General features: G+C 33.7%; 1 protein-coding gene across 1 annotated transcript in view; it reads right to left on the minus strand.

Annotated features, from left to right (window-relative positions):
* Positions 1-25,127, minus strand: part of LOC115891763 (homeobox protein cut-like) — a 262,752-nt gene that overhangs the window by 74,704 nt on the left and 162,921 nt on the right. The window contains 1 exon segment of the mRNA XM_030912326.1: positions 15,015-15,158. Within this exon segment, the coding sequence (XP_030768186.1) occupies positions 15,015-15,158 (144 nt within the window).

Consider the following 25,127-nt stretch of genomic DNA (forward strand, 5'->3'; position numbering starts at 1 on the left):
ATAAATAAAGCTGTCTCTTTAGTTGTCAGTTTTGAGTCAATATTTTCTAATTCTCTTTCGTGTCGATTGCTGATTGAATTGTAGCCAGAAATGGCTCAAAACGAAATAAGTAAGTTACCAACAGATATTCAGGCTGAGGCGACAAACGCCATATCCAAACTACTTCCATTTAAATCCCGAATAACTTATGAAAAGAAATACAAACATTTTCAAAAATGGAAGCAATTAAAAAACGTGCGAGAAGAAATAAAGTTTTTAACTTATGCTCGCTGTTAAAGTATCATTTAATCTACCCTTGCCATCACGTAATTTTTCAAAAAAAGTTTGATTGTCAATTCACATTATTGTTTCTACCAGTGTCTGGTCCCAGTTAGTGGAGTGTTGGCTCCTTTTCTAGCTAGATCGTTTGCTTAAAATTAATCTAAAAAACTGGTAAAATATCACAAAGATCAAATGAAAAATAAAAAAGTTATGAAACAACATGTTTTATTTGGTTCAATTTTACGCTGCTTGGAAGTTCATAGCTCGATGGAAGAGACTATTTTAAATATAACGCGATAGAGTGTAATCTAAAAAACACAAGTTTTTATTGGTAATTGATTGTATCAGGTACTGGAGGGGTCAATGGAACAAAATTATCTCGTGATTAACCGATATAAATTTGATCTATCGGAAAATAATTCTTTGTTACTAAAAGCGAATGTGACACGATATCAGACAGAGAAATTTATAAAAACAAGTTGGTTTTAATACCAACCTTCAACGGCAAACGTTGGTTGGTTAATAATTACTTTTTGTAAATCTTTGTAAAAATTGAATATTATACATATTTCCCCCCATATACCAGATAACTCATTAGAACCTAACTTGAATATCAGCCGATAGAATACCGAAGTAATTAAAAGAAATCAACTCGCATTCAGCCAGCTAGCAGACGTTAAAAAAGAAAAGATATGAGAAAAAAAAATAGAAAACCAAGACTTCTAAAAGCGCATAATATATGCATTCGTATAGACTTTTCAAGCATTCTTTTATTTAGGCTTCAGCAGGATTGCGAATATCGTTGCGAAAGCGTAAGGGAGATGAATTGAAAATGACGCAAAAAAATGGTTTTCAAAATCGATATTCATATACTTACAAGAAAGCATTAATTAAAAAGTGATGTATTAGGTTCTAATTATTTATTTTCTTATTTTTGTCAGATAACAATAATTGTAATAATTGGTTTTAGAATATGTAGGAAACAATAATATTAACTTTACACCGCTTAACATTGAAGGGATGTGAAATCAGAAAACATTAACATTAAAAAATATGTATGTATACATAAATAATATATTGGGACAACTAATACACAGTTCGGGATCTCTACTACCAGAAATCAACAGAAGAATTAAGTTAGCATGGGGTACTTACGGAAGAAACTCAATCATATACAAATCCAGAATGCCACTTTATCTTAAGAAGAAAACATTATGAAGAAACTAAGCATGGCGAAACCTGGACACTGAAAACGGACATTATAAGGAAACTGCAGGTCGCACAACGCTCAATGGAATGAAATAGGCTGGGAATAACTAAAAAAGTCCGTAAAAATAGACTGGATACAACAAAAGACCCAGATAATAGATGTCATACACAGAGTCAAATCCCTCGAGTGGCAATGAGCGGGACACCTGGCCATAAGGACGGCCAACAGATAAACCACAAAAATTGCAGCATATACGAGGAATTAAGAGGCCTAGAGGAAGACTAAACCTGAAATGGGACCATGATATTAAAACATTAGCAGGGATAATTGGGTTCGCAGAGCCAACAATGGACAAGAATGGGCCCAACTACAAAGAGAGAGCAGGTATCTAAATATGCATGTGAGGGAGGCTACACCATAATTTGGAAATGGTTGAATAAGCTATGATGATACATAAATAAATGTATGATGCCAATACCATAAAGACCTCTTGTTTAATTTTCAAACTTCCTTCTTCAATTTTCAAATATCATTGCTATGGGAACTGGGAACCGCGTAAAATGAGTCACTTGTGTCGAAAATGCAACCGCATATAAACAAAACCGCTTAAAACGAGGAACTCCTATAAATTGCAGTTGGTAAAAAAATAATAAATTAATTTATTTAAATTAAATTTCGTGAGAGTTATAAATAAAAAAGCACAATGGCGATAAAAATACCAACACGACGAAAACAAAACCTCTCTTAAAAGAGGGAACTGTGTATACACACAACATAATCGAGAAAATCGAGTAAATAAATTGTTAATGAGTGCTTCTACCAGCACATTTCGTAATTAGCCAATTAATAGCTGATGAGAAAGCAAACAGCTGGCGATATAAAGAAGTGTTAAAAGAGAAATAAATATTGATATAATCTGGGAAAACGGATCGATGCGGCGTTGCCAACGCAAGCCTTCTTAAGCTCCTTAAAGTTTGTTATTTTGTTATAATACGATTTTTCAACGGCAAACATTGATTAATAGGTGTTATTAGTAAATCTTTCTAAAAATATACCACCGTATACTCAGAGACGGCTGCGGAATGACGATCATGATCATTTTGGCGAGGTCAATCTCTAGATGTCGTTTACTAAAAATAGGCATAAAACTTGTCAGAAATTAACAATAAGTAATTATAGAAAAATTAAAAAGGATAGACCCCCCCCCGTTTCCGGACACAGAAATCTATTTCCAAAAAAAAAATATTTTTTCTCGAATTTTAAACTACACCATTTAAAAAAAATTGGCGCCGGGAGGCACGTATAGCCGCCCATACTAAAATATGTTAATAAAAAGTTGGTAGGCAGTTCTTTTAGTTTCAAAGTAAAGGAATTTTTCCAATTTTTTTTATCTCAAAAACTGGGACTTTGACTGATTTTGATGTTTATAAATTTTGTTGCAAATATTATTCCTAATCTTAAATTGAAAACCGCGTTTCGCTAGCTACTGTAATTTTGAAGTTACGATTTTTTAAAAATTTGTACCCCCTCCCATGCCCCCTTACCAACCCCCCACTCCCACGTAAAACTAATGGCCAGATTCTCGGGTGCCACAGTATTTTTGTGCCAAATTTGGTTAAAATCGGTTTAGCAGTTTTTGAGTTATCGTGTTACAGACAGACGGACAGTCGAACAGTCGGACAGACAGACAGACACCATGAATATATTTTGTATTTAGGTCATTTATGACCCAAATAACTCATTTTGAGTGAAATTAAAAAAACTTTTTTTTTGCCGATCTTAATAGCCTACCATACCTGTTGATATGGTCGGTTAATAACTACTAGAGCTTGACCTCGCTAAAATTATCATCGGTTGTCATTTGCCAGCCGTCTTTGACGGCGTTTTTTTTTCATCGCCATGGTATTTAAACAATAATAAACACATCAATTTTAATGCATTTTAGAAACTTAAACTAACCGTTCGTTCTTTTATTAACTGCGCTTTTAGAGATTAAAAGATTTTTCGAAATAAAGCTTCTTTTTCCCCGTAAAATATAGTGTTTTCTATTTCCCGTGTATATCTTTTACACAAGACGAATGTACTACAAGACGCCATTAAAGCCAATATAGCGTCCTAAGTTTTTTTCTAAATTCATCTACGTTTATTTTCGAACCGTACCACACCAAAACGCATATTCCGCTTTAAAAATACATTTAAGTCACAGTAAACATTTGTCAATAATCAGCCGTTGGAAATTTAGTGGCATTACAGGTAATAAAAAGCCACCGGCGTGTCATCGGCAGCCTGGAATCAAAAGAGCGCAACATGGGAAAACGCATGTTCGAAAAAAGATTTTTACGACTTTATTTAAAAATAACAAGTTTTTGAGCGGGGGAGAAGCGTCAGCGATGCGAGAAGTGTGAAAGACAGTGGTGGCGGATGGTTAAAAATATTGTGGAAATGTACAACTTTAGAAGAATCCATTTTTTTTCACTAGTCCGAAAAAGTAGCAAAATAAGCATTCCGCATTTAACGTTTTATGTAAAACTGGCTAGGTATTTTTACACAAATGAAGAAGGAAATTAAAGATAAAGGATTATACTATATCCGTATTGTAGCACATTTTTAGACAACTTCTTTATTTTTAAGATTTTGATGATCAAACATCAACAAAATATTCCTTACGTTTGGACTAAATTTTCTCGAAAATAAAGACGTAATTTAAAATTCCGTTACAATAGGGAAATAGATTGAAGTTTTGTGATTACGTGTGATTACGGAAGGAGTCTTCCAGGTTCTTGACTTCCGCTTTAAGTTGGTTTCCACGCCAGAACGTTTCTGGCCCAGTTAAGGTGCGTCCAGACGTGACGAGACGAGAGCGAGACGAGTGCGAAACATTCCAAATTCGCTAAGAGTGGACGGGTTTCGTGAAAGCCTCGTTTCGAAACAAATGAAGGGCTAGAAAGGGAAAAAACCGACAATGAATAAAATACGACGAACCAAATACCATGTTAAAGATACAAACATTTATTACTGTATGTGTTATTATTTGGCCATCCATTGTTATGTTCAATTACAATTTAATATGTTTGTGTTTGGGTTCCTCTCACTATGATCCAACTCTGAACATTGTCTCGTGGCAGACTTGCCTTAAAAAATGGATAGAAGATGTCTCGCTCTCGTCTTGCTCTTGTCTCGCTCTTGCCTCGCTCTCATCTCGTCAAATCTGGACGCACCCTAGTGTAGTGTTTTCTCCTTTTCTAGTTAGATCGTTTGCTTTTTCATTGCATTCTATCCCTTGGTGGGCTAGCACCCAGAGTAGGAATACTATATTTTCTTTGCCTAATTTGATGTGCGTTCTTATTGACGTACCGGCACTGGCAACGGAGTGTCAACGAAGTGTAGCGCGACAATTTATATCAATTTCGAAAGTGTCGTTTTAACGGAAAAATTCGACAAATTTATCGAGTGAGTCGACTCGTAAATATTTCTGAAAAATCTATAAAACCGCGTTTGTTCGGCCGAATTAGATTGTTAACAGATGAAATTCGGAAAAACATATGTCTATTGGTTATTTTTGTTAGATTGTTCATCTGCGATTATTCTTGCAATGGCCCAGTTTCATCACAAAGTCCTATACAGGGTGTTTCTTAATGACTTGCTAATATTTAAGGAGGTGGTTCTTGGACCAATTCTAAGAAAAAAAACTTCATATGGATATATATCCTAAACATCTTAACTTTTCAGATACAGGGTGGTAATTTTTTCTATTTTTTTTTAATTTTATATATCTCCGATGTTATATTTGATACACGCCTTCCATGCATCAAAATGCTTATTTTGATGTACAAAAAAAAGTTTTATTTCTTCATTTCCTTCCAGACTATGAAGAAATGATTTCGATTTTCTGAAGTAAACTGACTTATTTTTTTAAGCAAAAACTATGCGTAGGACTAAAAAATCAGGAGAAAAAAATGTTTAGAAACGAATGGAGATTTTGAAAATAATTTTTAATATTCAATGTAAAACCCGTATGGACGACACTGGTTGAAATAAATAAAATTCTTTGTACACCAAAAAAAGTATTTTGATCCATAGAAGACGTGGATTAAGTTTCGTAAAGAAATCTATAATAAAATCAGAAATATTATGAAAAAAGGTTTTTATTTTAGAAAATTTTACCAGATATTGACTTCGCTAAAATTAGTATCGATTGTCAATCCCCAACAGTCTTCGACGCCGTTTTTTTATCATACGGTATTACAGATTACCTTTTAGGTGGCCGTTTAGAGATGGAGATGGTTATATACATACTCTATATTCCTGTTTTGAAATCTACCTCTACCATTTAATCTAACCCCCAGCCGATATGGTACATATATTAGCTGATCTTTCTATCTGACAAGCACTCTCCAACGGGACGTATCTGGCCTTTGACATATTTAAGGTACGACGAAATCTGCCTAAAGCGCTATCTAGCGACAGTCATGCATCATCTGCATCATGCATATATGCATTAAACTGCCGCGTATCCCGAATAAGAATGTACAGTACACTACAGCGATATAGTAATCAGCTGAAGAGATACAGAGATGATTTATTTGGAGAAAAGTTGCTTCTTGTTGAAGTCTATAACTTTTAGGTAAGAACAATCAATTTTAGGTAAGAATAATCGAAGAATGTTATTACCTAAAATCAAGTTCTCGGTCGTAAGTCCTAAGAAATTTCTTCGAGCGTCTTAGACTGTTGGAGGAGTCTTCCAGGTTCTTGAATTCCACTTTAAGTTGGTTTCCACTTGGGAAGAAGAAGGATTCTGGTTCAGCTAGTGGAGTGTTCGCTCCTTTTCTAGACAGATCGTTCATTGCCTTCTATCCCTTGGTTAGCTGGCTCCCAGAGTAGGAGAACTTTATTTTCTTTGCCTAATTTATTCAACTTCTTTAGGCATTCTTTGACCAACTTCAAATTGATCGCGCTTATAAATGGATAGGCAGCAGACTTTGTTTTCTTTACTTAGATTGTTATTTTATTTCTTTTTTCAAAACTTATACGAGTAGTGTGGTATTGGATTTTTTCTATCCCAGAATGACTAACAATATCTTTTCGCAATTTTTTCCTCTCATCCGAAATTTTATCACGAAAAGCCGCCAAAAGAAACGATTTTGTCGAAATTTTCGTCGCAATTTTTCCTCTTAAGATCCCCCAAAGAAAAGTGATTTTCCCCAGATTTTCTCGATGTATAACGTCGAACAACCAATATAATGCCGCACAATCTCCTGCAATACCTCTTTAAAAGGATTACATCTCTATAATCGGTTTATTGAAAGTTGCGACAGCCTTTAATGCCTTTATAAAACGTCTTTATATTGGTTCTCGTCTCGCGTTGCTTTTTAATCTCAGTTTTTCACAGAAAAAAAATAAATCCTTGAGTTGTTTACTGTTTTCTATATTAAAAAATGTACCAGGTGACAACGAAATTTTATTACTTTTTATCTTATTAATTTTAGACTTCGGTACGAAATCCATCTCCCCTATACTTTATTTTAAATGAAAGTCCACATTTTTCTTAGACGATGGACGTTTAGATGCAGTATGTAATATTTTATTTGTAGTGCAGGAGTTAGGAGTATCGTATATTGCTCAAAAATAGAGCCTACTAAACGACTCTTGCTGAAGAAATGCAGGATTGGACTGCACTGACAAGGAAGAAAGGATACCTAGAACAAAAGAGGCGCATACCTATTTACCAAGAACAAATATAAAAAATTGGCACCATATTTTTTTTATATCAAAAACTGCGGCTTTGACTGATTTTGATGTTATTACAAATGTTGTTGTAAATATTATTCCTAATTTTAAATTGAAAACCGCGTTTCGCTAGCTACTGTAATTTTGGAGTTAGATTTTTTTAAATTTTTAACCCCCTCCCATACCCCATTACCAACCCCCGACCCCCCCCAAAGACTAATGGCCAGATTCTCGGGTGCCACAGCATCTTTGTGCCAAATTTGGTTAAAATCGGTTTAGCGGTTTTTGAGTTATCGTGTTACAGACGGACAGACAGACAGACACCATGAGAGAAAAAATTTTGTATTTCGGTCATTTTTGACCCAAAAAACTCATTTTGAGTGAAATTAATAAACTTTCTTTTTTGCGATCTTAATAGCGTAGGTATGGTCGGCTAAAAATCAAACCACGTACAAAAATCAAAAACAATAAAAGTATGAAACAACAACATTATTAAAATATTCCTCCAGTAATCCAGATACTTCATTAATACGGCGCGGCGGTGGCTATTCCGATATGTGTCAGAATTATCGAAATTCTACTGTAGTAGGTACTATGGTTTAAATTAAAAAAAAAAATCAAAAAGACCTAAATACCTAATAAAACTTAAATCGTTGATGAGTTAAAAATGTTACACACAAATGTGGTTTGTTAAATTATAGAAAAAGACAGCAGTTGAAAAAAATCTTAAACCTTAATTGGCACTAATTCTCAGGTTAGTCAAAGGTTTCGTACATAGGGGCGCCGAACTTGGCAAAAAGGAGACCCTTCATGCGATGCCCTTATAGGTAAGGGCATCGCGTCTATGTGCCTGTTTACCACTTTCGAGCGGAATTGTTCTGTGTTTAAATGGGATAAAAGGCGCAGAGCATAGGGGCGGAAAGACCAACTGTGAGGAAACACAGGTTCTTCAAATACTACCGGACCATACGACGTAATGAGCGATACAAGTGTATTTTAGAGACGTTAGTAATACAATACCGTATGATCGAAAAAAACGGCGTCAAGTTAGCCTAGAATTATAAAGAAAGCTCTGACGCTATTTTTTTTTCAATAACAAGATCAGCATGATTTTCCCTACTATCTATACTAATATATAAAATCCTTAAGTGACTGACTCACTGATTAATCACGTTCCTGCTCATACCACTCAACGGAAGAAGCTCAATTTTGGCATACAGATTGATTCTAGAGTATAGAGGTTCGATGAGGAGGGATTTTTTGAAATTTCAATGAAACCACCCCTCAAATATTACAATATTTTTTATTTAAAAAACAGTCAAGTTTCCGAAAAAACGCTTAAACATGTATATTTTATTTTATTTTTTTACATATTTTAAGATTTTTAAAAAATGTATACAGGGTGTTCCGAAAAATCTGGTCATTGATTAATCACGATCCTGCTTAAAGCGCTTGACGTAAAAAGATGATTTTTGGAAAACGGATTGACTTTAGGGTGTAGAGGTTAAATAAGAAGGGATTTTTCGAAACTTGAATTCTAAAGGGGTGATTCTAAAGGCGTATATTTTATTTTGTTGTTTTACATATTTTAAGATTTTTTAAAAATTTATACAGGGTGTTTCAAAAAATATGACTATTGAGTAATCACGATTCTGCTTAAAAACTGCTTGACGTTTAAAGCTGATTTTTGGCAAACGGATTGACTGTGGGGTTTAGAAGTTCGATAAGGAGGGGTTTCCTCAAATTCCAAGAGGGTGAACACGCCCCTCAAATATTACAATATTTGTTATTTAAAAAACGGTTAGTCTTTCGGGAAAACGCTTGGACACGCATAATTTATTTTGTTTTTTTACATATTTTGAAATTTTTTAAAAAATCATACAGGGTGTTCCAATAAGTTGGGTAATTGATTAACCAGGATTCTGCTTAAACTGCTTGACGTAAAAAGTTTATTTTTGGCAAACGGATTTTTCGAAAGTCAAATTCCAACGACATGAAATTACCTCTCAGATATTACCAAGTTATATAATAATATCGCCATATTGTTTTTTCTCATGCTGACATAAATGTGAGAAAATTTTATCCAGTTTGTATGTTAATGGAAATTCTTGCTTTGCTTTACCATAACCATTACAAATGATTAATTTGACGCTAACGAATAGTTAATACTATTGCTAATGAAAAAGCAAATGACCTAGCTGAAAAAGGAGCGAAGACTCCACTAACTGGATTAGAACCGTTCTGCTTCCCAAGTGAAAACCAACTTAAAGTAGAACTAAAGAACCTGGAATACTCCATCCCAGTCCTTCTAAGACAGTCGAAGAAATTTCATAGAACTTACGACAGAGATTTTGCTTGATTTAAAAAAAAATAAACCTTGTCGGAAAACCTGTACGTGTGGGGCTACCTTTAAGGAAAATAGTCGGCGCAGTGCGTCTAGGGTCGAGCGAGAAGCGCGAGGCATTCGAATAAATAAGCGTCCGCGTACGCGTTAACCGTCGCATCGGGCCCGCCACACAGCCCTTTTACTTTATAATTTACGAGCCAACGAAAGTATTTAGCCTATCCGCTTTGAACGGTGCGCTCGCTCGCCCTATCATCGCGCAGATCTCTCCTACTAAATTACTCGAAATATAGTGGAAGTTTATAATATTATCGCATGCAAGACCAAATAAAACCGCACAGCCGAAGAAAATAAATAAAACTAAGCGTTGGCTTCGGTTGGAGTGTGTCGGGAATCGTTGTGTTTATCGACGCCATATCTATTCGACGTCACTGTGATTCGGTGATGGTCGTTTTTATTAGATAATTCAATCTGTTTTAGAGTTGGAATAAAAATATTAAGAAAAAATGAAGATCGATGAGGGACTAAAATGATCATAGACTCATATACAGGGTGGCGCACCTCAGTCGCCTCGGTTGATTATACGAAAACGGAAAGATGTAGAAACAAAATATTTTATGTATATGTGTATATGTGGGAAGGCAATGTGCATAATTTAAATTTATTTTCAAATGTACAAGGTGTGTCAGAACTAAGATCCATACCAAAGTTATATTTTTTCTAATGGAACACCCGGTATTTTATTTCATTTTTGGATTCTTGGACATAAAATAAGGCATTTATTATGAGGGTTTAATAGGTTTAAAAGCTTTGGTTTTTGAGATATTTAAAGATATTTAAATATGCATGCTATAATAAAAAAGTTTGTCAACACATTGTACATTACTTTTCAGAATTAATTCTTGTGCTGACTTTCAAGCTTTACTAAAAACCGCACATTACTAAAAAATTACATTGCTCCCTTAAATGTATACAGGGGTATAAAGAATTGCTGGTCTATTTTAATAAAAAGCGATTTTTCAAATTGTAATCAAGATGGCTGTATAGTGTCGCCATGGCAATTTTCTAGTGACATTTGGTAGCTATTTTCAAAATCGACATTAGTTTATGGACTTTATTTAAATTTATAACAGGTTATTGTTATTTAATTTACCTATAATAAAAGGTTAATAAGTAAGTATTTATTATTTCACCAGAAATGACTATAACTTTTGATTTTTAAATGGCACCCTCCCTATTTTATTACTTTATTCGATAGAAAATGACACTCTGAATAGAATGACATATCATATGCGATTCATAACGACAATTTGACTCGAAATACCAAGTGTGTGGTTCCAAATTATTGTTAAAAAAATGCTGTTTCCAAATATGCTAATGAGCCACCCTCGTTCCGTTTGAAAAAATTGAGATATTATCTTTATGATTAAAAATAGGATTTGGGCATCTTTTAACCGGCCAGGACAAGACACTAAACACATTAGACGATCAAAACTATTTTTCCAATGCGCCTTAATTAAAAATTAGTGTTTTTAACACAGTCATGGCACTCTAGATTGAAATTTAAAATACGATTTTGTTTTTGAGCGAAAATGTCAAAAGTTGACATATGATATGTCATTATATTCAGAGTCTCATTTTCTATCGAGTAAAGTAAAGAAATACCGAGGGTTCCATTTAAAAATCAAAAGTCATTTCTGGTAAAACAAGAAGTGGCCGAAAAGAACTGAATATGTACTTCAATCAATCCTAATTTATGTCATATACAAACATATCAAATTTCGTTTTTTCTATCTGAAAAAATAAAAAAAGTTATTGGGGGTGAGCCACTTCCGAGACGCACCCGGTATACTCAAATAATCCAGACTCTACTATACTGGCTTTTATTATGGTATCACCAATTGGCATTACATAGTATTTGTTGCACTGTAAGCAGCACGATTATGCGCGTAAAAGACCGATAAGCTTTGTAACTTTGTAACAATTTTATCAAAAGCTTTTCAGCTATAATAATTCCTAATCAATTAACCGAAGAGCCATTGAACGTCAAGCGAGCTAATCATCGGTTGATATCGAATTTCTGTATAGGAAACGGAAACTACAAATCGGCGATTGATAGTCTTATCGGCACAATGTTTGATATTATTTTCAGTTGACATTTATTGGTCTGTATTAGCAAAACTTTGTACATACAATGTACAGAAATATACAGGGTGAGGCATCGCTGCTGGAAGAATTAACTCTAGCGGGAATACACTGCATAGGGTACGCAGATGACATAGTCATCATTGCAGGGGGGAAACATGAAGGCACCCTGTGTGCTATTATCCAAAGAGGACTCCGCATCGCTGAGAGATGGTGCAGGACTGTCGGGCTGAGTATTAACTCAGATAAAACCGCAGTAGTGCCATTCACCAGAAAGCGAAGTTTGAAAAACTTGAAAAGAATCCATCTAGATGGAAAGGAAATACTGCCATCACAGGAAGTGAAATATCTGGGAATAACCCTGGATAATGGCAACTTCTCTGGAACAGGCATATTAAGAACATTACCAGCAAAGCCACAAAGGCTCTCATGATATGCAGAAGACTGGCGGGAAATAGGTGGGGCTGCGCCCCTAACATTTTGCGCTGGATGTATAGCATGATAGTAAGACCCATGATTACTTATGGAGCAGTTGCTTGGTATACAAAACTAGAGCAACGTACAGCAAGGCAAAACCTGTGCAAAGTACAGAAACTGGCATGTATCTGCATCACAGGTGCCATGAGAACATGTCCAACAGCAGCAATGGAGGTCATTCTAGACCTAACACCACTGCACATTGTCGTCGGTAGTTATGCCAATGCGACAATGATTAGAATGGTTACTGACGGAAACAGTACTGGGAGAATATTCAGGTCAGGGGCTTGGAACACCCTCAAAAAGAAAATTCCACTTCTCCAACTCCCAGTGGATGACATACCAATAATTTACAACTTTGAGAAACACCTCACTGTAGTATTGAGTAATAAAAAGGATTGGAAGAAAGAAACGCTTACTCAGCATATAAAAGACCATACCATTACGTGGTATACTGATGCCTCCAAAACCAAAGCAGGGACAGGGATAGGAGTATTTGGGCCGAAAACTGAATACTCCGAACCAATGGGCACCTACCCCAGTATCCTTCAGGCTGAAATTTGCGCTATCGAAAGATGCGTACAATTTATCTTAGATAGGAACTATCGAAAACAGGAAATTGCCATCCTATCCGATAGTCAAGCAGCACTTAACGCGATCAACTCAGTAACCATCAATTCGATGTTGGTCAAAGAATGCCTAGAGAAGCTCAACAAATTAGGTAAAGAAAATAAAGTCCTCTTACTCTGGGTGCCTGCTCACCAAGGGATAGAAGGCAATGAAAAAGCAAATGATCTAGCTAGAAAAGGAGCGAACACTCCACTAACTGGACCAGAACCGTTCTGTTTTCCAAACGGGAACCAACTGAAAGCGGAACTGAAGAATCTGGAAGACTCCATCCGTAACTTGGAATGGGTGTCCTCCAACGGTCTAAGACACTTGAAAAAGTTCCTTAGAACTTATGACCGAGAAAAATAAAAGGGTTTCCTTGATTTAAGTAAAAACAATCTTCGGATTGTCACGGGGTTTCTAACAGGTCTCCTCAACGAACACCTCAGTAGGCTGAAACTGAGAAACAACGGCGAATGCAGATTTTGTGGGGAAAATGGGGAAGCACCAGAACACCTTATCACTGAGTGCGCCGAGACGACGACCATTCGTGCCATGAACCTTGGTACGTCTCTGTGGAGGTACGTGCCATGAACCTTGGTGCCTCTGTGGAGCCGTCTCAGATACTGGCTTTTCTTAAAGCCCTGAGACTGTATGATGAGTTATAACTCGTTATAACTCAAGAAAGGGGAACACACAGTAGATCTATAAGGTCGCAGTGATTAACTCCCCTCCTAAACATTCTACATTCTACATCGCTGTTGGAAACATGGGAAATCCCATGCGTGCAAATTTTGAACTGTCGACATATTGGCTCCCCTATTAATTTTACAACTAAGTCGTAAATAGTTTTTTAAATACACATGCTAAAAAACTTCAGAAATTTTACTTAAATTTAAGTAAAATTTTAGTCTACAAAAATGCATTTTTGTTACGCTACTGAACCGATCAAAAGCTCGTTTTGTATTCTAAAGCTACATATACCGTGTAGCACGCCTGGTATCTGAAGCAATACCAGATGTACTAAATTACTGTATTCCCCAAGTATAGGTAAATTTCGGTGAAAATCAAATTTACATTAATGAGGTGATGTTTGAGCTATTATACAGGATGTCCCAGAAATAAGCCATATCCGAAAATGCCAAAAGTTGACATATGATATATCATTCTATTCAGAGTGTCGTTTTCTATCGAATAAAGTAAAAACATACTGAGGGTTTCATTTAAAAATCAAAAGTTGTAAGTAGTCATTTCCGGTGAAACAGGAAGATATCAAAAACAATTGAATGCGTCAATTAATTCTAATTTATGTCATATACTAACAAACCAAATCTCGTTTCTTTTATCTGGAAAAATAAAAAAGTTATAGGAGGTGAGCCACTTTTGAGACGCGCCCGGTATCTTCCCTAACTCGTTGGACATACTTTCACAAGTAATAGAAATAAATGATAGAGAAAAGGCTTAGCTTGTTTTAATTTACTCCCCGTGATTATGAACGTCACGTGTGTGCCCAACCCTTATTTGCTCGAGTTAAAAGCCATGTCATGGCAAAATTAGTAAACTAAATGTTTGATGATATTAGAAAATGTGTTTCTCCATCAGGTTAGAGGCAATCATTATAAGGTTATTAACACAATAAAGGTACATTCACACACGTCCGTCACGTTTGGGTTACGTTGCCGTATCGTCTCACCCATTCGGTGTCTGTGACGGTTACTCATAAGTAGGGTTTCCAAACTGTGTATGTTCATCGCCGAAATCCCGATATTAAATCCTGGGATCCCGAAAATCTCGAAAATCTACTTTAGACACTTTTGTCTTTCAAAGATCATATTTTATATTTATACTAAGCAGAACGTCAATATCTAAAAATTATATTTCCGTGTTTGCTAAATTTTATTTTGAATTTGAGTGACAAGAATTGCATTTTTTTTACTTACTAAATTATGAGTGTTACTTTGTTTTGTTTATTTTAATAAAACTCTTTTCTCATTTTCTTTTTGACATATGTAGCTGTATTTTTATTAAGTATTTTTATTAAGTATATACATTTTCAATTAAGCTTTATTCTCTCATCAGAAGGTGGACACTTATTACAATTATATTTTATTAATTTTAATTGTGAATGAAGCTTTATTTTAATTTTATTTACTATTAAATATTTTCCAACGTAAGAAAATATACTTCGTGATAATTCATTGTGTTCTAACGCCGTTGTCGAATAGTTTTATCATCCCTTACCTCCTTATCTTTGGTAGCCATCTCGGATTCGAAACTTTGCCTGTCCATGTTGGACGTGTCTTTGTTCTCGCAGTTGCTTGTCCCATTGTTGCTGGACAGTTGTTCTTTTAAAGTTGTTACTTCCTTCTCGGCTAGCGTCGCCCTCTGAAACAACGAAACATTGTGATAATGCATTACAGGGATACGTATATGCAATGTTGCTGTATATAATATCTATATATAAGGCCTAAATATTATTTTAGCCTTATATATAGATATATAGAGGCGACAAATGTCATATTTATCCAAACTACTTCTATTTAAATGCCGAATAACTTATGAAAAGCAATACAACATTTTCAAAAATGGAAGCAATTAAAAAACGTGCGAGAAGAAAGATCAAGTGAAAACATACTTTCAGCATATTTTTCTGAAAAATTAAAGAAAATGCAGCCGTCCAGTTTGTGGTCGTACTATTCAATATTAAAAAGTACAATACTGGTCAATGAAAACATTGATATTTCAAGGTAAGGATAAGCTATACCGTTTAAATTTCCGTAAGTAGTATAGTAACATCTAAACTTTGTAGATATAGCAAGCTCATAGCTTTCTTGAAGCAGTCATGCAGCGGTTACAAACCGAAAAATTCAAAAAATTTAAACACAGAAGATGTCGTGAAATTTCTTTGCACTGCTTTTTTTGCATTTAATCTACTCTTGCGGTTAAAGTAATATTTTATCTACTATTTTTGATAGATATAAGGAAATTTTAACAGTTGCTATGGAAAAGTAGTTATTTTTTATACAAGACGATAAAATGGTATTTTATGAAGGGGGGGGGGGATTCGGGAGACGATAATGCAATTTTATCGTCGTGTATAAAACAATATTTCTTTCCATAGCGAGTTACGTTTTAAAAAATATTCAGAAACTATTATTTCAAGGAATTTATTACGAGTGGAAAAAATATTGTACTGGGTTGGCGTTGGTTTCTATGTAATTTGACAAAAAAATAAAGCTGTCTTTTTAGTTGTCAGTTTTGAGCATTGCCTGGAAACTTATATCGTGCTTATATGGTGAAATTTTGATAAAATAATTTAGTACTCACTAAAAACACAGTATGTCTCTAGTAGTAGGAAAAATATTTTTTAGAGGTTACTAGTTTATTTGGTTGCCAGTTTATTTTATATGCATATACAGGGTGTTTCCTAATTAATCTAAAAAATAAAAAATCGTTAGAAAATGGCTTAAGGCGGGTTCTTAATAAGTATATTTATTTTTTTCTCGGCAACCGTTTGATGAACAAGAAAAACTCAAAAGATCAATTTTGTTGAAAAGGGATGGCCAGTCAAGAAAAAAATATATTTTCTTTAAAAAAGCAGTAGTGTACCATTTAATTTAAGCAAAATATCGATTTTTTTCATTTTTAACACCCTGTAGATCAGAAAGGAAGTATTTTAGACTCAATGGTTATATAAAAATTGTTTTAAGAACACATGAGGAATCACACCACAATTATTTTAGACTAATTAGAAAACACCCTGTATATTGTCAACTTGACAATAATTATTGATAAATCAAAAAATATCTTTTCTGTGAAAAAAGCCCGATTTTCGCAGGAAAAATTTTGATTTTATTGAATTTAGGCCTGCGTCTGCAAATACCCCCCGGTATGTTCTTTAATATTCTATCTATCTAAATTTTAAATATCATAGTCAGAAATAGTTTTATTATTTATTAACTGTAAAAATGGTATACTTATAAGTTTTATAAAATATTGTAATTTACTTTCTACCTTGTAGTCAAAATTTATATTTAATAAACTGTAAAATATATATATTCTTATGTTTTATTAAAGTTACTCTGATATGCTAATATATCAGTGTAACTTTAAAACTAAATCCTTTGAAATCAAATATAAACATAAAAAATATTTACAGCAGAAAAGGCGAAGGCGCTGAGTTAAACGCAGTCTCTACTAAGAACACGGAGGGGCGCTTTGACCCAAAATTTTACTATTAAGTTTCATATCTATCTTAATAGAAGATTATTTTCTTTTATCTATGGTTTTGAGTCAATATTTTTTAATTCACTTTCGAGTCGATTACTGATTGAATAGGAGCCAGAAATGGCTCAAAACGAAATAAGTAAATTACTAACAGATATTCAGGCTACGTTATAGGATAAGGCGACAAACGCCATATCCAAACTACTTCCCTTTAAATCCCGAATAACTTATGAAAAGGAATACAAAAATTTTCAAAAATGGAAGCAATTAAAAAACGTGCGAGAAGAATAGTTATTTATGATATAAGTGCTAAAAGTGGTATTCACTAGTAATACCACTAGAGGTCAAATTATTTCCGGAAATTTTTTCGAGCTCATGAATATTTTGAAAATTATAATTTTCTAAAAATATTCATGAGCGAGAAAAAACGTCCGGATTTAATTTGACCTCGTGTGGTATTCGGTAAGAAAATTCCACACCAAATTGTGTTTGAAAACCAAATAATTAAAATGTATTTTTCGATTTTTAGTCGAATTGATTATTTAGTTACTATGATAACTAAGTGACACTCAAACCTAAAAACTATTTCAGTTTTGAAGCTGTCAAGCGGCACGGCTTAAAAAAATGCTTCGTTTCGGTCATGAAAGCAAAGAAAATATTCGCCAGGAGATTAAGCAGTTGACACCCGCGAATACTAGGAAATCGAAGTCAAGCGTATGGAAGCAGTTTACAAACTTTCATCTCAGCTTTGTATAATTGAAATGTATCAAAATTATCATGTAAACAAATAAAAACCAGACTCTCAAAAAGATATTCTGTCATTATAAACGTCAAAACATTTCCAGTATAATTCGCTGTTGGTTTGACCACCATAGATAAATGCAACAAGTTTAGATTGGAAAGCCCGTAAAAATTTCGGGTCGCGAAATTATTTTGGGTCGCGACCGTTATGCGCGATCTGGCGCTGCCATAGCGGTCGCTAAGAACAACGGCAAACAAAAACAGAAATAATTTTCTCTTGTCAAAGTCAGAATCTTCAAAAATTATAATAATCTTTCAAAATCTAAACCGCTCTCATTAAAGAAATTGTTTGAAAGTGTTTATAGCGTCCATTTTCAAAGTAATTATTGCTATCTTGTGAGTTTAATTCAAGTTTTATTTACTCCAACCGGTGATAATTGTGAAAAAGTGGCATTAAAAACTTAAAACGCTGTGCTGTGAACTGTGAACTGCAAAAACCATCGTGGACCGTGGCATAACGTCGGTTTTCAATGTTTCATAGGTATTTCATACATGCGTCCTTATATAAAATAAGGTTTCTTGTATTCAACACACTGTATTTTATATATAAAATTAAACGAAAGTAATAATAAATTTGAATAAACAATATTTGGCGATATAATTCCGGAAAAAGCCGAACCGCTCCGAAATTTTCAAAAGTTTTGGGTCGCGACCGTTGCAAGAATAGCGCCAAATAGTGTTTACATTGTCCTTATGGGCACTTTCCAATCTAAACTTGTTTCATTTATCTATGGTACCCACAAGGAAAAATTTTTCACTAAAATGTATCCGTTGCCATGGTGATTTATAAAAAAAAAAACACGTTTTGATTGGTTACAAATTACAGGTGTGGAATTTTCAAAATAAAATCACTTTTAGCACACATATCATACACTATTTTTTCTACAAACAAGTTTATGCTCGTATATATCAAGGTATTAATACTTCTTACGTTAATGAATAATTCATATTCATAATATGTCATTCTGAAATCTAATCAATTATGAAGTTTATGGTTACAGTTGAGGGTGGGGGTACCTTTGGTGTTACACAGCAAAATACAACACTAAATCACCACAATACACCAAAACACTTTTACTTTTACACTGGACGCGCGTTTCGCGTTTGTATTTTGAAGTTTATGGTTGCTAGGGTAATAATTGAAATATTCCAAACATTTCAGTGTAAAAAGTAAATCACGTGACTTACTTTTAGCACCAGTGCTAAAATGACTTTTACCATCAGTGACATAATGTCACATTTTAGGCACCGACAGCATGCGTTAAAAATTAAATTTTTACTGACGTTTGTAGAAAAGTAAAGGTTTTAAAGTATCCTCGCTGTTAAAGTATCATTTAATCTACCCTTGCGAAATACTATTTTATCTACTATTTTTGATAGATATAAGGCAATTTTAATAGTTGCTATGGAAAAATATAAATAATTCTAAAGCCGCATACACATCATATCTTGATTCCGACAGACATTAGACAGTGAGAAACACAACCCCATTAATCCAATGGCAGGAAAAAAACCGCCCCGATATAGAAGACAAAAGCCAATACAAAAGTTGTATTTGAATATTTGATCGTGATTTATGAACTACTTTCATATACCAGGGGGGTAGAAAGGTCCCAAACCACCCGAGGGATAATTCTCAAAATCGCTGGCGGGGTGAGAAATAATATAAGGTTACTCTGTGGAGCTGGTTTGCATAGATGGAATATTTAATATCTTCGGCGCGGTGCGGTGGTATAGGATGTGCGTAAATCATATTTTTAATACAAAGCCTTGGGGGAAGAGAGCACAGAAGAGTAATATATTCTATAAACGAAATATCCGACGACTTCATATATTTTCCGATGTCGTTCACACACGTAGAATAAGAATATTTCGAGTATTTTTATACTGATTTTATTCAGTACTATAGCTGATACCTGCCCAGTTTTCGCTGTGAGTAAACATTTGGAGCTTGGAGCGATATATTTCTTTATATCTCTTGCAAAGTTGATATATATACAGGGTGTCCCAGAAATAAGTGCAAGTATTTTAAGGGGTGGTAGATCTCGATAAAAGATACATATTTTCTCTTTATCGCTATAGAAAAAAATAAAAAATTATTTTTTGCTAAAATTTTGAGAACCACTGGATCTTTTCTGGGTTTTTCTTCTTGTAAATTTAATCTACTACCTATGTTGCCATATTATCAACAAATTATATTTTTTTACTAAAAAATAAAAAAAATCCAAAATTTTATTCAAAAAATACGGAATTTTCAAAATATTTTTTTCGCAAAAAAAAACCTCATAGGCTTGTTTCTGGGGTTGAACTAGACTGCTAGTTAAAATACTCGTACTTGTACTTATTTCGGGGACACCCTGTATTTCATCCTCGATTTCGCGAAAAATAATTGCATTAGTTATTATGCTGTATGTCTATTTCTTTTAAATGCAACCCGTTGTATGTTATTTTTATTTTAGAAGCAGAATTAAAAAACGAACAGTTTTTGTATTTAAAGTGTTATATACAGGGTGGTCCGGACTGTATTCCGGAAACTTCGGCAGCGTATTTTGAAGATTAAAATATGTCTATAAATGTATGTCCTAAATGCTTAGTTTCGGAGATACAGGGCGTAGAACTTTCTTTTTTATTTCGATTTTTTCCAAATAATTTCTGAGCTAACGTCAATATTGGGATGAAAATTGTCTGAGAGTTTTTTGACATGAGAAATTTAATTTTAATGTCAATATGACTTCTATTTGTATAGGGGGCGCCACCCAAGAACGGTAAACTAATAGGATTGCTCACATAGATTTAGTAAGAACAGATATAACATTTTGCATTTTAACCCGATCAAACAATCGGAGGTTGACGACGTACTGTAAAAACCAACTGAGATAGAGAAGGCGACATTGCCACATATCAAATTTGCGCCTATCTACTTAGTTTGATTTGAAGAAAAGGTGACTTTAAAACCTTCACCGGATATCAATAAATCTCAATTTCTTAATTAAATTAATATTTTATTTTTAAACAAGCATGCGTAATAATATGTTATTAACCAGAGGATATATTATATGCGTTACTATTAAAGGACAGTTTATTAATGTGCTGAAACGTCTAGAACTATTGGCAACGTCGCTGCTAGTCTTCCAGAATGAAATGAGCCGTCCGTCCCACCACACCTCGCGACGGCCCTTGGTCCGTTATAGCGTACTACGTTTAGCTTACGATGTGTTTGAAGTCGGAATCAAGTCCGAAGTGAACTTTTCAGTATTTTTCAGTTGTTTTTATTTTTGTTTAACGTACTTTTGAATCTGCTAATTTTCATTATGGTACAACAGTGTCAAGTGTGTGGAAAAATATGCTCAAATAACCCGAATTTGTCTTTTCACAGGTAGGTATTGTTTTTTCCGCCGTAATTGTACATAGGCGTCCCACAAGGGAGCCTCTCACAATAATTTCTAATTAGGTATATTTGTTGAATTTTGATCTATTAAAATAAAAACGTAGTAGCTGGTAGTTGAATTATAATTCGTCTCAATTACTAACTGTTGTAGATCATAACAAATTTGAATATAAACGTTGCATTTGAAACTTTATTATAAGCCAGAAAGTGAAATTTTTTTTCTTAAAATACTTTTTTATATCTTATTTTACCCGATCTTTTTTACATTTTATTGCTTTACAGATTACAGAGCTTTCAGATGGAGCGGAGCGGCCGCAACTTCGAGCAAGTACCATGAGTTTATATGAACAATTTCACATGGGCGCGTATACTCCGTCCGACGGAGTTCGTCCGACGGTTATCTTGAAAAAACACGACGGACGGTCCGTCGTGGACGAAAGTAAAATCTTGTCTTATATTTACAAAAAAAACACAATTTTCTCATTAAATATTGATTTTAGGTATAGGAAGTTATTAATAAAATATAAGATTAAACAACTATTACACAGTACTTCACAGGAAGTAAATGTTTAATTTTATGCAGTTTACAGTAAACAGTTTTAAAAAGTATTTGAATTTAGAATTTTGGGAGGGCTTTAAGAGAGGGTATTTGTAAAGTAGCCACCGTTGTGCAAAGTAGAAAAAGGACATTGTACTATGAAACAACAGGACGAGTGGGGGGGGGTGTTAGCTATCGATTGCGAACTAACTAAATAGTTACTAATTACTAATTTTGAAAAGTTCTTTTTAAGATCAAAAAAGGTAAAACTAAAACCTAAACTATCATTTGAGATTAAACGGGAAGTTCTAAATAATGTTGCCTATTCTAAACAAGAAAAAATTATTTATAAGTTTTATAACATCTCTAATTAAATTTGCACGAAAAGAATATTTCTGTTTGCTGTAGGTAATTTTCTCAAGGAAAATACGTAAAAAATGACTTTTTAAGTCAAAAAAAGTCAAAAGGCAAGTTATTCCAAACAAGGACTGTCCTTTTCAAAGAAGGACAGGTGGCAACCCTAGGTATTTCTGGAATGGAAATTTAATGGCAAATCTATAACTTTATTTTGAAAATATGTTCCGGCCACCTATGTTTACAAAAATATCTCAAATGTGCTTTACCATTGCCTCCATATTCTAAAAAAAAATGAAAGAAAAGTCACCAACCATTGAAACCTAATATAGAACTGTTTCGGCATCTTGAGTCACCCTGTAAATATTCAAGTAACTGAAAGTTTATATAGAAGTAACTGAAAATATTTATATTCTTCAAATTGTGCTGAAAGTTTAAATTGAAAATCGACGTTGGAGCGATTTTCGAAAACTACTAACGTTTCAACATAAGTATATATGTGGGATATTAATTATATTATTATATTAGACCTTATAACAAAGTCCTCTGACGAAAAAGTGTTAATATAGTATATTAATATGGAGTAAAAATTTTACTAATTACTTTACTTTTACTTTACTAATTAAATTCGTTCCAAAAAACGATACGCCACTGGCCATTAGAACAATCCAAATGCGCCTAGTTGCGGGGGTCGGAAATTTTAAACTTCTCTGTCTCTTCTGTCCTTGTTTGACACATTGGAATGTTTGATACACTACCAACGAGTATTTATGAATGAGATGTTCGGTCTATCTTTATAATGTCTTTGATTGCTCATCTTCATAACACGTTCGCCTCTTCCCGCGCTTCAGCTGACAGTTGTGACGTCATTGTAGTCCGATAATGTGTATTATTGGTTGCCTATGGTAAAATTATAAAAATAACAGCTGAGAAATTTTGAGTTAATAATTTTGTCGATTTTAAATGTGAAAATGGTGTTTTTAAAGTGTTTAGAGCTATAGAGTGTACAAATACGTTTATTTTGTATTGTGAATTGTGACTAAGTGCTTACTAAGTGCCTACGATATTGTTTATTAATTATTTTAATGCAAAATATGGAAACACTCTAAAAAGAATGTCTGCAAAAGGTGATGCTGAGAGGTGATGCGAGTATTTAATACGACTTATACAGTTAATTTTCTATACTGCATACATATAAGGTGTTTAAATAAATAAACTACAGTACGTCTGTCCGTTCTGTAGCTACGGGGTATCCGCGAGAGGGGAAACGATATTCTTTCAATGATTTTCGTAAAAAATTAGACGACGCATCCCATCAATAAAAATTTGACAAATTTGCAAGTGCCCAATAAATTGAGTGGGCGGAGCGATTTGCGGTGACGTACTCGTCAAATCGACGTATAAAATATATTGCTGTTTATTTAAATGTTTTTTGTCCGCATTCCCTTCATAGACACAGATCAAGCAGACGTATTGTAAATAACGAATGTTTTGCATACGGCAACCAATAATACACACTACAATGACGTCACAAAGTGAGGAGTTTCGCGTGCACCTGGCAGACACTTTCGGCTGAATGAGCAGTCCTATTAGGTTAACTAAAGTCCCTAGATATATAAAGTACCGCAATTGGTTTGTTCAATGCTATTGGCGCCAAAATGGCGGATTTTTGGGGTATTTCTGGAAAAACTGTAGTGGTAGGACTGTTTAAATGTCACATTTGTCTGAATTTGTCATGTCAAATGTGTGTCAAATGTTGAGAAGCTGTCAATTTCAGGATAAAAATATTTATCCACATATTTTAAAATAATTATAAAGCCACTAAAATGCTACAAATTTTTAGTTAATAATGTATAGGCGTCGATATCTTTAGTGAAGAAATGTGTATTACACGAAAAGGCCGCCATTTGATGTGTTTTCTAACATCGTCGATATTCAATACACGTTAGGTAGTGGATTGAATTTATTTATGCTCCAGTGAATATTTTTAACAATCTTATTTGTAGTATAACCTACTGGTACATAAAACTTCATTATAGAACAAGACAAGACCACAATAGATCTGAGAAGGTCGCAGTGGGTCAGGCCGAAATCAACCTCTAGAAATCTAATCTAGAACAAGACAAAGACCTTACTTGCAAACTACCATACATATCTTTTAAAAAGGATGCTAAGTGTAAGTGAAATCTCTACGTAATCATTCCCTAAAATGTTTAGTGTAGTTTAGTTTTCAACATTTTGCAGCAAGAAGTTTAGATAAATCTACAATATATTATCATCAGACCAAACGAAGGATAATTATTTAAAAGAATAAGTTATGTTATGATACATATATAGATTTGGATGACTCGCTTCAGGTGGTTTTACCAGTCAGGACTAACAGGGATATTAACCAAAACAATGAAAAAAAGCTCAAATAAATTTGATCCTAATAACAAGAATGTTGTTTATGCATATGCTAACTATATAGTTATTTTCATGGACTTAAATAGATTAGTTTTTATGTATTTATTGATAGTAATTAATATTTTTTGGTTCATATTGTAATTACTAATAAAAAGTAAAGAATATAATGTAAGCATGTAAAGTTATATTTAAAAATTTGGTCTTATACTGTCAGTTATAAATAAAAGTGTGTGATTTAAATTTGATTTTTATACATGGCATAAAATTGTTAAGATTCGTTTGAAGTTTTACATATTGTCGAGGTAAAATTATGCCTACTTAATTTATGTATAACAATAATTACAGTTATTTCAATGTTAAATTTATAGCAGTATAACTTTTTTATAATAATGATACTTAAACATTATGACTATGACACTTGTTGTTTTAAAAATATAACATTAAATTGCAGAGCAAAATATATTTTAATTGAATTATGTGGTATTAACTTGCTTTTATTCAACTAATAATAAATTTGTTGTATAAACATGACTCCATAACATACAAACCTTAATTATACAGCACACATAAAGAGCCCCTATGTGTTTCAAGCTTCTTTCTAAGTTATTTATAAAATAAGTGCACAATTACATACCTAAAA

This window comes from Sitophilus oryzae, unplaced genomic scaffold (genome assembly GCF_002938485.1).
Source record: "Sitophilus oryzae breed Bouriz unplaced genomic scaffold, Soryzae_2.0 scaffold_1197_pilon_pilon, whole genome shotgun sequence".
Lineage (NCBI taxonomy): Eukaryota > Metazoa > Arthropoda > Insecta > Coleoptera > Curculionidae > Sitophilus > Sitophilus oryzae.